Genomic DNA, 16,488 nt, shown 5'->3' on the forward strand with positions numbered 1-16,488 from the left:
TCAACCGCTGATGTTTATCACCATTGGAGTAATTTATAATGTACAAAACTATTGTACCTATCTAAAGATACAAGGTGCATAAAATTGAGCTTTGTGTTATTTTAAGGTGGATGTGGCACACTATATGACTTTCTTCCAGTCAAAAAGAAGACAAGTTGAAAATCCTGAAGGCTTTTGTTTTCTTAATACAGTACACTTTATCTTATTCTAGTGCAATACATAGTATAAATGACATTCATACAATTCATACAAGGGCGAATGAGGGATTTTTCAGCTTTATTTCATTCCAAAATTGGATACTGTTTAAGTCTGAAGTGCTTACTGTATAACATTTCCTGATTCACTTTTCTGTGAAATTATGGTGGAAGATACATACTGTACGCAGCTACACCACTTAATAGAGAATATTAATATGGAATAATGTAACTAAAGGGAAATTTTGGTAGCAAAAAAGTATGATAACGTATCTGGATGTCATTAACAATATCCATTTCAGAATAACATTGAAGAATAATATAGTGTACGTTCAAAGCAGGTGGTGGTAGCTAAAAATACAAAATAGCGTACACAACAATATTCCACCTTCTTCAAAAACTTTTCCTGCATCAACATCTTTAACTCAGTCACTTGATGTAGTTATTCTGGGAAGGTGTTGATGTGCTCCTTTAACTACAAGGAATATGAAGCTGACGTGCATTATTCAAGCTTTCTTTTGTTTTGAAAAGAACGTTTAAATTAAAAAACAGACGCATAATTAATTGAAATTCTTATCTACAGTACAGTATATGTTGACTCATTGGTGTCAGTGGGACACCTCATAGCTCCATTACCTTTAATGAGAAACCAAAGCTTGAAGCATTCAGATTCGCAGTAATGCACCAACCTTTTAATTCATTTTTCTTAAAATGAGGAATATGTTTTGTTGTTTTGTACAATTGACATGCAAAGATGACCAATTATTTAGAATTATTCAAGATGAGGGTTAAAAAGGTTTTTGAACAATGTTAAATCATGGTTTAAACTAACCGTTGTTTCATTTAATTTTTGGATATAATTTTTTTTCAAACAAAAGAAAGTAACAAACCGGTGCACTTTTCCAAGAAACCATAAGACCTTCCATTTTCAAGTGATCTATCATCAAGGTACTGTGCAATTGCTATGAAACAATGTGGCCTAAACCTGCTAGATTTAGCTGTGACATAAAGTAAATTAGGGCTAAAAATTGTCCAAATGGTCTATTGAGGTTGTAATAATTCTTAGGTTTTCATTAGTGTTACCTAAAAACACAAGTTTCAGCTTCTTCATTTACTACGGAAACAGTACAATGGGTGGAATATCTATGTCAGAGAAAAAAGAGTTCTGAGAAGATATCGCATGCCAGATGCTCTCTGACCCTGCCTCAATGGACTTTGTCATGTATTCTTATTTCTCTCACCTTTCACAAACAACCACTGAGCAATTTTTTCAAGACAGCTACTCTAGTTTTAGCCCTTGTACAAGCCTTGGACTTAGACCTTCCAAATATTTCAAAGATTCCATATATTTTAATGCTGACAAATACAAATATAGAAAAAATCTGAGACACCAAGCCCAACACAGATCTTCCGTGTTCAACACACACACAAACTTTGTACCAGACTTCAAGAGCCAGTAATGCAACCACGTATGGTTTAGGTGTGAAAAAAAAACATGTATATCATGTTTCAGAGGACATTTCCTGCTTTAAAAAAGTTACAAAATGCAAGTGGTTCTGAGAAGCAATTCAGTTGGCAAAATGTTTACTTGGAGCCAGTTTGTTCTTGATGTTTTGTATGTTTCAGCGATCTCTCTAGCAACAGGTGTGGCCGTTATTTGTTATTTGTTTCTGGTTTATCAGTTTTATTTGTGAATATGCATGTGTGACGTCCCCGAGTATTTATAGTAGTTCTGGTACAGAAGAAAGTGTGAAGAAAGAAGTGTGCTGATTTCTATTTTGCTCAGCAGGTTCTGGCTCTGAGATCGTTGGGGGTAGAGAAGTAAAGGCCCACTCCTCCCCTTGGATGGTGTCCATCCAGGTATCCGAGAAACATGTTTGTGGAGGCACACTGATTAAGAGCCAGTGGGTTCTGACAGCAGCACATTGTGAATTGTAAGTAAAAGGATTCTTTGCCATTACCTGCTGAAGTCTGTACGTACGATGTTATGCCAGAAAGGAAGACAACCTACTTCTTTAGAGTTCTCTTTAAATTTCTACCTTTATTTAATCTATTCCATTTCTAAAGTTGACACATTTAGGAGTTTGATCTCAATAATCAAGCTTTTAAATGCAAAAGCAAACAGGTGTTTGCATACCCTGTACGTGCCAAGTTAGGCTTTGACTTAACCTGACCCTCAGGAGAGTAAAAGAAGGATGGAAAATATAAATAAATTTAATGTTAATTAAATTCATTTTATTTGCCTCTGAAGTAACTCTTATAACTGCTATCAGTTTATGGCCAATCCTGGTTCTGTATTTTTATTGTTTACTATTATGCCACTAATAAAAGTGAATACACATTTTAGAAAGTCAGTAATAATTCAGGGGTTATATGGAAATGTGAATGATTGTAGTTTTTCTTTAATTTTATACAGTGCATTTTTAACATAATACTTTATTTCAGTATTATTCTCAGGAAATCAGGATTTTATTAAAGAAAATAGGTGCTTATACTTTATTTCTATGAAATATCTCCAGTACATATTGTTAATGTACTTTGCTTAAACTATTATATTCAGAGAACATAGAGAACATTGCATGTAAAAGGGTGTATCTAAAAGGTCAGGTGTGAAATGGAGTCTCTTTGCATAAGAATTTGAAAAAAATAAAACATATTTTACAATAAAGACTTTTCATATTTTAACTACATATTTTAAGTAAAAACTGTTTCTCACTGCATTACAAGTGATGTAAAATTCATACGTTGCCATTGAAAAACACTGCATATGGAAGTTTTTAGACATAACCACATTACAACATCTAAGAAGTAAATAATGAAAATGTACATATATTAAGGCCTCCTAAACAGATAATTCCACAACATCCATTAGATAGTGTCAAATGGATGGTTAAATGGACATTTTGTCATGTTAATTTTTTGTTGGTAGAGGTTCTTTTGTCTACTACTACATAAACAGAAAAGCTTTCATAAACTTAGTCACGAGAGCCAGTCCTGACTCTCATGAAGTGCGTTGTAAAAGACACTATGCGAGTATATAATCCAGAAGTGACTGGATTAGGACAACAGGGAAAACACAGTTGGAACAGGATGGGATGACAGACAGGGGGGCAGTGACGGCAGTGATCCGGTGCTTGGGGGACGTAGCGAAGGCGAACAAGTCCAAAACTGTCCAAAGGGGAAATCAGGGCGCAGTCCAAAGCCGGGAGGTCCATCCGAGACAAAGACAAGGAACAGGGAACTTGGAACCAGGAACATGGAAGTTAAAATGTTAACGGGACAAGGTGCTCCGAGTTCCAGACTCAGTAGGTCAGGACGCCGTGGTGAAGCCTACAGTATGCCCTCGGGCCACTCCTGTGCCCGGTGGTAGGCAGGCTTCTGGACGTCCGTCTTCCAGATGCTGAGCCCGGAACTGCGGGAACACTGGGCTTATATAGGGGATGGGGATGAGTTACAGGTGAATGTACTAAACTAAAAACCAATACATAAAGGGTAGGCGTACCCTCTAGAGGAGGGATAACGATTGTGACACTTATCGGAGTACTGTATGTTCAGCTCTTCAGCCTCATCCTTCACTCTTGGGCAAGATGTGTTTGTGGGTGTTATACTGACCATAAACACGAAACAAAACTAAATCTTATGTAAAGGAACTAGTAAAGGTTTAGTACATGCTGAAAAGAGCAGAAAAGAAACACAACAGCTGAAACATTGTTTCTTTTCTTCTCTTTTCAGCATGGAAAAAAACCTTTACTTCTATTGCATCATACGCATTTTGACACAGCTACCTATTTGAACTAAATCTTCTGTGTATCTGTCTAATAAATGACGGATAAGACAACTCCATTTCAATTAATACTGGAAACATTCAGGAAAAAGTGCTGGCTTTTGAATGCCCCCTACCTTGGCCTTGGCACCATATTCAGGCTCACTGAGGGAGAGGCCTGTGTCCCTGTGCTTACATTGTGTTCCTCTAGGCTATTCTTGGTCAACTTGTCTTTCATTTCCCTTGTGGATTCCATCCACAAGCTGCCTTGGGGGGTGTCCTTTCCATTTGACTTCCCCTCATAACCCAGCTGTTCAACTCTCCAAGGCTTAATCCCATTCCACCAATGGTTCAATTCCATTATAATTAAACATTTATGTTCCTCAGTCGATTTCTCTTCTGTATGAGCAAGCACCTAACCTATCATTCTTCTGTTACAAAACAACTTTATATGCACAGATAATAGGCTCACTCAACAGCACCCAGTAGTCACTGAATTGAATACAATATGTCTGATCCTGCTATAGGACTTTTAATGGAACAATAACAGCCCTCCTTGGAGCACACTCTCTCTCTAAGAAGGAAAAATACAAGCAGCGCTTAGAAATTGAGAAATGTTTTAAGCATCCGGACTTTGACAAGAAGACCAAATTGAATGACATCATGCTAATGAAGGTACCCCTTTCTTTCTCATTACATTTTCAGAACACTTGGTTTGTGTAAATTGTATATGACTTTCTGAATGGTTTAAATTGGCATATAATAGATATTATAGAGATAGCATTTGGTCTATCCGCAATGGACTTGAACTGTTAGAAGATGATAAATCTTATGGCAAAATACTGTAGATCTCAGTAAATTCATATCCGCTTTGTTCCATCTGCTTCCCCATTATTTGTCTTAATAGAGATACTGTACATCCTAGACAGGGCCAGGATACCACTTCAATTGTATTCTCATGTATCTCCTATATCTCAAATATAAATGGACTTTTTCAGTTCTGTTCAGAAATTTTAAAAATATTGCAAATCTCCTTTCTTAACCTGAAGGGTCTGTTGTTTTGGCCTTACTTACTGTTCAGTGAAAACAAAATCATTAAAAGAAGAGAAATAACCTTGTTTTTTGTTCACACAACAAATTATTTGGCATTGTATCCTAGCATTATATTCATTATGAGCTAGAACTGGCTTGTAATTCCTCTCTACTGTTGCTTTTTATGTTTCAGTTGAAGAAGAAAGTGAAAGGGAAAAAAATCAGTACTAAGAGTCTTCCTAAATCTAAAAAAGACATTAAAAATGGAAAACAATGCACTGTCAGAGGCTGGGGAACAAAAAATGAGAAAATAGTGAAAATCTCAGATACCCTCCAAGTGGCAGATGTAATAATTGTAGACAGGGCACTCTGCAATCGTTACTATAAAGGAAACCCTATCATAACTGAGAACATGTTGTGTGCTGGAAATAAGAAGGAGAAAGAAGATGCATGCAAGGTGAGTTTATATGATTACACTGTCCTTTAAGAAAAATTGAAATAAAATTAGTACAAATACAGTATATAAACCTATGGGCAGCATGGTGGCGTAGTGGATAGCATTGCTATCTCACAGCAGAGGGGCCCTGGGTTCAATTCTGCTATCTGCATGGAGTTTGTATGTTCTCCCTCTGGGTGCTTTTTTTTCTTCCCACTTTCCAAAGACATACAGTACTAGTTAATTGGCTTCTGTGGAGATTGGCCTTGTGCTAAGGGTGTTTGTGTCTATATGTGCATTGTGACACAAAGACTGGCATACTGTTCAGTGTGTCCCCTGCCTTGTGTACATTTGCTTTTGGACACTGACTTTCCCCTCAACCCTGTAATGGATACAGTGGTTAGGAAATGGATATTGACACATTACGTGGTTTATATATTGTATGTTTTTCTCTTTCAGGGAGATTCTGGTGGCCCGCTACTATGCAGTAATGATTTTGTTGGCATTGTCTCTGGTGGGGGTGGATGTGGTAACCCAGAGAAACCTGGTGTTTACACACGGCTCTCTAAAAAGTATCTGTCCTGGATTGCAGCTATTATGAAACAAAATACGAATGTCACAAACCATTAGTTGCTTAGTACGAAATGGCTGTTAAACAGCGTACTGCAGCATTGTCTGTCTTGTGCAGTGTGCATACCTTTTAGAAATGCTCACCTTTTGTTCAGTAAACTTTATTACTTTAAAAAAAATCAACTCTGTCTACTCATGATCCCTATTGCTCATCTTCTAAGCTCTGTTTGTGAACTGAACAAAAATAACATTGCATGTGTTGGTCAATAGCTCATTTAGCACTTGTAATGGACCCCAGATTATCAAGGTTACCCTGGCTCTACATCACTAGCATAGCAAATTAGTCTAGTCAATTAGCCACTACTTTGTGGCTAATAAATCTGCAGTATATGTTTATTCTACACGTATGTAGGACTCACTTAAAATTATAGAATAAACCAGTTTGCATCCACACAAACTGAATATCAGTTCTGGCCCAACCATGGAAAGATATCTGTCATGTAAGGGTCTTTAGTTACAGGAGAGAGGCACAATTTTGCACTTATTGGTTGCTCTTTGTAATAAGCATCTCCTGTTTTAAACATTCCAAATTAAAATACAAACAGTGTAATAGAAAAGGGTGAAAGATCAGTAATGATGTGCTTTTTTCCGGATTCATTGTTATGAAGCACTAAAACCTTATTGTTCAGCTTACATATTTTAGTGTTTCTGTTCTGTGTTCATAAAGCAGCAGTGAAATTAGCAAATTACAGATCTTTGTCATAAGAATATAATAATGAGCTCATCCTTATGGTTTTTGTAATTTAATAAAAAAAGATTCAAATATTTTTATTGTATTTTGTATTTATTTTTATCTAGACCCTAAACTGAGAACTGGTTAAATAAGGTTAATAGATTGGGGGGTTTTCCATATATTAGAAAGGGTTCCCAAATATTTCATTTATATTTTCAGAGAAACACCTTACTGCATTTATATATCTCTTCTTAACATAGAATGTCTATATTATTTTACATCCATTTGTAATCGTATTTTATATATTTAAATCAAAATATTGATGTGATTTTGGCACCTCAGAACAAAAGGCTTGTAATATGATTTACATTCTACTAGAACATTTGTTTTCATTAGCAGATTACTTATTTGTTTTTCATACAGGTATTAGTGAATAATGGCGCTCGATTAATCAGAGCTGCAGCTGTGTCATTCACTCATGTCAGTTTCCTAGGAGACAAAACATTCCATAGTACATGTTAACATGCCAGCCAGACAACAATGTAGCAAGTTTTAATTTTAATTTGAGGTTTTAATTTTATCCAAATTTTTCTCTCTGTGCAAATGAGTAATCATATCACTGGGGTTGCATGGAAGAATAAAAATCAAACCGTCTCACAATCGTTGACAGAATAACAGAACCAAAGACATCAAATCTGGATACAAATAAATGAAAAGAGACTGTAAGAACCTAAGTGTTTTGATTATAAGACCAAATAAATTTAATTGCAATTGCAAAATTTCCTTAACTTATTTTTTGACATATATGTGCTTATATACAGTATCTACATACATCGGACGCAGGAAATCTTCCCACCTACATTTCCTGCATCAGATCAATCCAGAGAGTACCACTTCAAGAGTTACATGAAGTGGAAAAATATCAGAGAGAAATATTTTTTTTAACTCCTGTTAACTTGTTAAGCATGTTTTAAATTACAGTATGAACCCAAGCATGTTACCTGCCAGCATGGCATGCTGACAATCTCTAAGGCATAGGATTTAGTTTTAAACACACATTCTTTTTTAATACAAAAACAAGTCTAGACTGCTCTGGAAGGTAATTTTTCAATTTTTGTACACAAGCACCTCCGGATACACCCCTCTCTCTTTGAGATATGCGTGTCTTGACTTACACTTGGAGCTGCTGCAGCAGTGGTTTTTGCGCTCCCAGCTGAACCTCAATCATAATTCGTTTGACAGCTTCTCAAATGTGTTAGTTTCTACAAAACCCCTCAGACGGTGTCAAAAGTTAACATTTTGTCACCCTGGCGCTTCTTTTGTCTGCTATTAAGGAACGAGAAAAGCTTTCCTAAACTCTTAGGAGTGCTTTCAACTTTTCAGCCTCATCCTATACTTTGGGTAGGATTTGTTTTTTGGTTATAATGACGATAAACATACACCAAAACTAAACCTACTGTACTATTTATTGCAAAGAAAATGAACATGCTAATATTTATGATATTGGGCATTGTTGTTGTTTTTTGACAGGATAAAGTAGCAACCAGAATAAATATGCTTTTTGAGACGATTAGGACTGGATAGAATAATGTAAAGGATGGTTCAGTGCAGCCTTGCAGCACTGGAGCCCTAGGTTCAATCCTCATGTACATGTGGGTTTTCCCAGGAGCTCCAGTTTCCTCCAACAGTCCAAAAACATACTGGTATATGAATCCACCCTGGTGTAAGTATGAGTGTATCTGCGTGTGCCCTATGCTAGACTGATGTGCTATCCATGGTGTATTCTGCATTGCACCAGTTGCACTGGTTGTTTGGAGGGAAAGTTTTTGACTCCCCTGTGACCCTGAATTGGATGAAGTAGTTACAAAATAGATGGATGGAATGGAATACCACCATAATTAGTCAACAGACTGCCCAGAGGATGTGCAGCCATGTAATTTCCGGCTGCAGAGATATATTTAATTGTTGATGTTTTAGAATATCCGCAGACACTTATCTATGGTACCACGGTTTGTGCCTGGATGGAGTGAGAAATTAAAGATGAAGGTAAACTGAAAGCAAATTTCCTACAGTATATAAAAAAGATGTTCAGTATGGTTGAAAAAGGTGGTGGCTGGAATATTCCTGTCTAATTGTAAAAAGTCTTTAGCCAGTAATTTCAACCAGACTAGGAACCACAATAGAACATTGAAGTCATAGAAGGAGTTCAAAATGAGCATCAAATTATTGATGAATTGGCAAAATACAGTATGTATTTTTTATAATTTCCTATCAGAACTCATGAGAAATTCCAGATTAAAATCATGTTTAATTTCGACAAGTTTGAAAATGGAGCATTACCAAATCCTTCCCATTTGATCCAGTAGACCAAGGTGCTATTGTAGAAACAACAAAATATACACTATAATACTTAATATTTAAAAAAATGACCACATACAGTATTTATTGTAAAACCCAATAGTTTTGGAATGCAAACAGCAGGAGAATGTTTCAAGCAGGAGAGATTAGGTTAATACAGTTAGTATCTTATTTTTTTATCTTATCTAAGTGCGAGACAGAACCTACCAGGAAGTGGAAGAAAAGCTTTTCAAGTATGAGCATTGAAAGAAAAAACGCAACCAGAACAGCCGCAAGTTAGTTCTGTTCCCCAAAGTATGACAAATCACAAGCAATTCTGTATGTCCTGCTGTTCTAAAAGCCAGTCAGTAAAGGGAGGCTTTGGGCTTAGTTGCTCTCTGTTGCTCTCATAAGACATAAGACAGTGTCTTCCAAAGTACACAAGGACATCATAGAAGTTGCAGGCATGTACTGTATATGTCATCTGGTTTCAATGAGATTATATGGTGTAGTAGACCATCTGGCATGAAGCTGTCTGGATCTGGCAGATCACCTGGTCAAAAAAAGACAGCAGTAAAGTAGAACTCAGAAATCTGTAAAACATTCCTTCTCATTTATTCCCAGGGTTGTGTGGATTTCAGTCTTTACACAAGCTGCTCCACTTTAGCAATGAGTTAATGATAAACAATTAATACCTCCCACCTCCTTTTTACAAACAGCTTTAAAACTGAATATGTTCTGACAAAGAAAATTAATAAGTGCAGTGATGATTGAAATGCTATTGTCATTTACTTTGTCAAACAGATTCAGTTGAATGCATCAGAAGTTAAAGAGCAGATGGGCTCTATTTCAGTTCATTTGTGGCTTGTGGTCTTATTAATTGCTTTGACAAATTAACAGCCTTATCTATTGTTTCAAGTCCTATGTCAGAAATCGTATAAAATGATTAAAGAGCCCAAAAGTGGTGCAGAGGAAAACAGCTATATAAAGCATCTGCATTCCACTTTAAGTCTTAAATGAAACTGTGAACAATAATGACACTGTAGCAAAACAGTCTTGAAGCAGAAAATAATGCATGGAGTTAAACATTGTACTGTATGTGTGCTATTATAGCAGCTTCTGGCAAAACTAAAATATACTGTACAATGAAGAAGGAATGTTTAGTGACTGAGTGGACGTTTAAAACCTCACACTATTACCCACTACAAATGCAGTTACTGATCAGGTTTCACTATTGAATAGAAATTAAGCAAATTGATCGAAAAGGTCACTCCTTTGTTTTAGGCATGTAAATTATACAGCACTGTAATATAGATAGTTTGTGAATAGTTCAGCCTGATAACATGCACTGTCTTCCCTCAAAATGAAGTTGAGAAATGAGATACTGTGCAGCAACAATGATAAACAGGACTTGCATGTAAACCCAGCTACAGAACACTGTACTAATATAAGTGGTATCTACCTTCATTGTTAAGTCAAAATGATGGGTTTATGCTATATGACCTGCAGTATTTGTTACACAAGCACTCAAGACATTACATCTACATTTTACATATACAGTGTATATGTGATTTAAAATCACACTAAAGGGGTGATGTTAAATGTTCCATACTGGCTCACTGTCATTTCAAACCTGGCGTATGTTATCAGCCATCTGTGAGGGGCATCCCCCAAGCAGCTGTGTATGATTGAATGAGCTTGGTGTTGGCTACAAGCTTGAAGTGATGTCAGTGAGAAAAGCATCTCATTAACAATCAGTTTCATCATCGTGGAACTTGTATAATTTCAAATAGCAAACAACTCCTACAGTACCTGTGGTTGGCATGGGGCAGTGTGTTTTGTCATCCGTATTATCCCCATATATGTTTGGGGTTGCAGCAAGAAGAAATAATTATAAATTGGCAGCATACAAAAACAGAAAAAAATCAATTTCTAAACATCTAAAACAGAATACAAACAAACAGGATACATTTACATGTGGCATTTTAATATGCTAATTTTTGCAGTGGCTAAGTATCTGCTCCTGTGGCTGGAAGGTTGCCGGTTCGTATTCCGCAGCCGGCAGAGGAATCCTACTCCGTTGGGCCCCTGAGCAAGGCCCTTAACCCCAACTGCTCCAGGGGCACCATATATAGTAAATGGCTGACCCTGCACTCTGACCCCAAGCTTCTCTCCCTGTCTGTGTGTCTCATGGAGAGCAAGTTGGGGTATGCAAAAAGACAAAATACTAATACAAGAAATTGTATATGGACAATAAATTGATCTACTGTATTTAGTGACTCTCTACATTTTAGTGAACAAAAGACTCTAAAGCTTACAGATGGCACAAAGGTATTATTCTCTTTGTTTGCAAAACTTACTGTTTTTTGTGGTGTGTATTTTATTTTCTTGATTTGACCAGGTTTGACATTCAACAAGTTAAATTACCTTATTGCCTGTGACCAATCATCTGTCTCACTAATGAGGTGATTTAGTGTTTGTGAACACGTTAGGTAGTTCCATGGTATGACAGACAGTCAAGAGTGATTAAGTAATTAAAATTACACAAAAAATGTAATTGATCAATATTCAAAATACTTTATTTTTCTTAATGTACATATAAAATAAATGTTTGGGTGCATATGTGTTCATGTTTGTGTTTAAAGTATTACGCACTTTACTATGCACATTTTCCTTGTCTTGTACGGTACATTTGTCTAGATTTTTGAGCTGCAAGAAATGTTGCAGTCCAGAGGCTGGTGTTACTATGCATTTTGTACCTGCACAAGAATAACTTGGCTCTTCTCATACAGAAAAGTACAAATTGCCTTTTCTTTTTTTTTTGCCACTTTTGTAATGTCATTCATCAGTCTTGCCTGCTGGGGCTAATCTGCAGCCTGCAGATTTGTGTATGCAAGAGATCCAAGATAACTGTTGAACCTGTGGGACCTGTTGTTTTGCTCAAAATCGTATTCTGTTGCTTTTTTTTTAAATAGCAGTACAAAGCTGGAATTGTTTTACACTCTTCATCTATTTCAATGGATGACTGGGAAGACAAGTTGACATAATGAGATGTTCACCACCTCTGCTTCTCAAAGGTTTCTGTGCAGCAGATTTCTTTTCCACCAAGAAATTGAGAGAGATCCATTTAGGCAAGTAAATGAATACTTCAGTAACCTAATTAAAATATCAGCTGGAATGGAAACATTAAGATTCTGTGATTCAAAGGGGGTTGGGCTCGAGAAACCTCGGAAAAGCTCAGTGAGGGAAAGTGACATGACAGGATGTCTACGCAAGCACAAGCCTCTATGAAAGGTCTGCTATTGTCTGAGCCTTGGGGGTAGGAGCATAGCAGATATTTTTAGATCTCCTTAAATCACCCCTCAAGGAGATTCATTTAGCTAACATGAATAAGCACAATTAAGTTTTATGTGGACCTGTTCAACCCCTCTCCACAGGTGCACTGTAGGTAAGTAAATTGGGTGATAAAAAGATCCCTCAAATGCACTTTTTATCCAATTATGATTATTGGATCATAAATGAAATATGTTCTACGGGTGTGTATCACCTCCTCCACCCAAGACCTGACTTGCTCCATAAATGTCTATTTACAGTGCCTTGCGAAAGTATTTGGCCCCCTTGAACTTTTCAACCTTTTGCCACATTTCAGGCTTCAAACATAAAGATATAAATTTTTTTATTTTATGTGAAGAATCACAACAAGTGGGACACAATTGTGAAGTGGAACGAAATCTATTGGATTTTTGAAACTTTTTTAACTAATAAAAAAATGAAAAGTGGGGCGTGCAAAATTATTATTCTAATGGTAAGAAAGTAAATATTGGTTGAAACGTAGATGAAACTAAGCTGTTTCTACAGTATCAACAGCCCCAACAGTTTCTCTGTGTTATCTGTTACACAGACACCTATTTTATTCTGGCAGGGCACTGTATGTAGGCTGAATTCTTAATAGTACTAGTAATAGTTCAATAAAATACTGTATTTTGAACCCAAAGGATTTGAAAAGGAATTACAATCTGGATATTTTTACACTACACAAATTAAAAATAATCAGTTAGGTAAACAAGGTCAATTTCAGTACTATGAAAAGTGAAGATGAACTAAAAAACGTCTGCATTCTTATGTTTGCAGGGTAACTCCTATTATTATATAATCTAATGTTTGTGTGGCAATATAATATGAATACTGTTAGCAATAATTGTTTACAATGTTAATACAGTGTGACTAAATATATAAAAAATATTTCCTTTTGAATGATCTTCAAAATATGCACCTTTTCTTCACATTGAGTTCCAACCTCAAAGACCTCAGTTTTGAGATTGTCACATACAGTAAAAAAGTAGGATTTATTCCTTCTAAATGGTCAGACATCTTTGCTTCAAAACAGCAGCAGATTTTCGTTCTGCTTTAAGACTTCAATAAAGAAAATTGTACACACATGATCTAATATTTACTAAGAGAAGCAATGTCCTGTTTTCATTGCTCACCAAGAACCAAAATACGGTTATCTGCTTGGTACTGTATATACTAAAGGTTTCTACTAAATTCCAATATTGTGTGTTATTTTGATAAGATCTTATTCTCTCTTATTTTTACACTAAATATTTATATCCAAACTAATGAATTATCACATGGAAAATAAACTTGAATTAAATTATAAGCAAACTTGTGTCTTTTAGATAAAATGGAGAGTGTGAGAGCATTTTATATGAATGTGAGAGGTAAAATGGAGAGTGTGAGAGCATTTTGTGTGAATATGAGAGCAATATGTGTGTGGATGAGAGGTAAAGTTTGAATAATGGCCTAAACGGCACCTCATACATTGCTTTGTTTTTAGTTTCTTAGAATTCTACTTGTTCAGAAATTGAAGAATTGTTCTACTCTTCTGAAAAACTTAAAACACATTGCTTTAGTGTAAGTTTGTTTAACTTTAATTTTTTATATTCAGGGTACATTCTACAGTGAAATTTAGAATAGTTTATTTTAATATCTACGCTGAACTGTAGCACTGTAGCCTGTCTGACTGATGATGTTGTGAATATGTTTTCTGGAAGGCTAGGAAACTAAGACACAAGTAGTGGTATTTACATTTTTTTTAAATCAGATCTTACTTTACACATATGGTTCATGATCCTGATATCAAAATTAAATTAATCTTTATTCTATTAATTTTGGAAAAAAAATACATAAGACTGCTAAAATACCATTTACCACTAGTACCTGATTTAATCCCCATCTGCCAAAATCAATTTCTTAGCTTAAGACAATTCTCTCATATTACTGTGTCTTCATCATTATAGCTAAATTACTGTTAATGTTTTAACATGCTGCTTGTTCTCCGTGTTACTGAAATAATCCTTGATACCCCTCCTGTGTGTGCTTAAACTTGATCTTCATATAAATCATTTTCTTGCACTTTTCCCTCCTTTTCACGTATGGGGAATTTTCTGTAAAAACAGCACATTTGTAAACCCTAAATGTACATAATACAGTACAATATGCTTGTATGGTATTTAATATCTGCATGCAAAAATACAGCCTCTCATTAACATTGGTGAGATACAAAATAGCCCTTGTTGTTGAAAATTATGGTCTACATGACCTAAAATAAGGTGACTTTAAAAAATCTTATTATGATTACTTTAATTAAAAAGTAATGAGTAAAGCCATTTCATAGTTTAGGTGCCTGATGGAACCCATCTCAGACATTGGGATACAACTTTTCCAACTCAGACTCGAATGAAGGACTTTAATGTTCTGCAAATTTAATGAGACTGCCATCTTAAAAATAAATTCACTATCTAGTATAAGTTCTTTAACATTATGATGAAATACATCAAATAAAAATGAAAAGATTTGTTTGACCTACAATTTTTAAAAAAGTATGTTAGTGAATGATAGTGAATTTTGAACCAAATTGTGAATACTACACCCTACCTACATTGAATGCAGTTTGTGCCCATAAATCCTTCGTCCCCATCTGTGTGTGTGCACTAGCCTTCTAAACTTTACCCACTTTAATACACATATCAGGACTGATTGCTTTTTGATCCAAACTGTTTGAAAGAAAGGGACTCCACACGTATGTATAAGTACAACACTGCAACATAGCAGATGGCAAGAAACTGTAGGGCAGCACTGGCACCATTACCAGTACTGGACAGTACTGGTAATGGATGCTGTAATATGGGATTCATCCACACATTAGTTTAAATGGCTAATTCAGTCTAAGAAAAGTACTCTTCTTCGCCACTGTGGACGCATGTGGAATTCCATTTGTACATAGAAAAGAAAAGACCATTCAGCTCATCAATACAGTGAATTAAGATATCCTACTCCCTCCTTCCAAACTCCCGCTCTATCCTCCAAAACTTCACACACATGAAGCTTGCTCCAGACCTACAAAACCCTTTGATACAAAAGTGACACCTTTTCTTGATTTTCAGTATTGTTCCACAATATTTCCACTTGTGTCTTCTAGTCTGTGCTTCATTGTCTATGAAAAAGTCCATTGGGTTGACTTTGACAATTCATGTGAGGATTCTGAATTCTAGAATCAGGTCCACTACTCTTCTCTATTTTAGTTTGTCATTGTAGGACATACCTTTAAACTAATGTATCTAGTTGCTCTTTTCCGGACTAATTCCAGAATAGCAGTAGAGTTTTTTAATTTACAATTATGCACACCACAATATTCTAAATAAGGTCATGCCAGCACACTATACAATTTTAAGCTTTTTACAGTACTTGATTCATTGCTGCATGTACTATAAATGATATATACCTGTACAGTACACTTTGTATGTGACTATATTGTACAGTATGTAGCCATCTCACCTAGTTTGAGAAGGAAAATACATTTTCTTGTAAATCAATTTGTAAAGAAAATGTTACTAAAATTTGTAAAGAACAATCATGGTTTAAGACCAATATACATTTTGGGATAACTCAATCCCAGTGTTATTCAGAAATATTTCTCTGGCACCCTCACTTGAGAAAAGACCAAATTAACTTGAATTATTTTGTTTACGTGAGCTATGTCATGTGACATCCTGAAAGCACTGATTCTCTGTAAATAACTATGAGAAATGTTTTAATCTGACAGATTATGAAAACAGTGGGCAGTAATACAGAAAAAAAAACATGTGTGACAGTTTGTGTCATTAATCTAAACTGAATGTGGCATATTTAATTAAATAAAAAGACAAATGAAATACGAATTTTGTTACATAGACGTTCAACATGCAGCCTTTAACTTGTCACAGGCCCATTGAGAGAAAATTGTCTAGCCTTTACTTTTAGTACCCCCTGGTGGCCATGAGGCACAAGAAAGGTTTTAAACTATGAAGAAAAAATACAAAATTGCAAAACGTGCTGCAACCAGTTATACTCCCTAGTTTAGATGGAAATTCAGTACAAGTAA

The 16,488-nt window shown here is 35.6% G+C and overlaps 1 protein-coding gene across 1 annotated transcript; it reads left to right on the top strand.

Annotated features, from left to right (window-relative positions):
• The first annotated feature begins 1,688 nt into the window (after positions 1-1,688).
• Positions 1,689-6,820, top strand: LOC102691265 (granzyme K-like). Its single transcript, XM_015340226.2, has 5 exons — positions 1,689-1,838; positions 1,984-2,128; positions 4,485-4,632; positions 5,183-5,446; positions 5,885-6,820. The coding sequence occupies exons 1-5, from the start codon at positions 1,739-1,741 to the stop codon at positions 6,053-6,055; spliced, it is 828 nt and encodes a 275-aa protein (XP_015195712.1). The 5' UTR covers positions 1,689-1,738; the 3' UTR covers positions 6,056-6,820.
• The last annotated feature ends 9,668 nt before the right edge of the window (positions 6,821-16,488 follow it).

This window comes from Lepisosteus oculatus, chromosome 3 (genome assembly GCF_040954835.1).
Source record: "Lepisosteus oculatus isolate fLepOcu1 chromosome 3, fLepOcu1.hap2, whole genome shotgun sequence".
NCBI classification, from domain to species: Eukaryota; Metazoa; Chordata; class Actinopteri; order Semionotiformes; family Lepisosteidae; genus Lepisosteus; species Lepisosteus oculatus.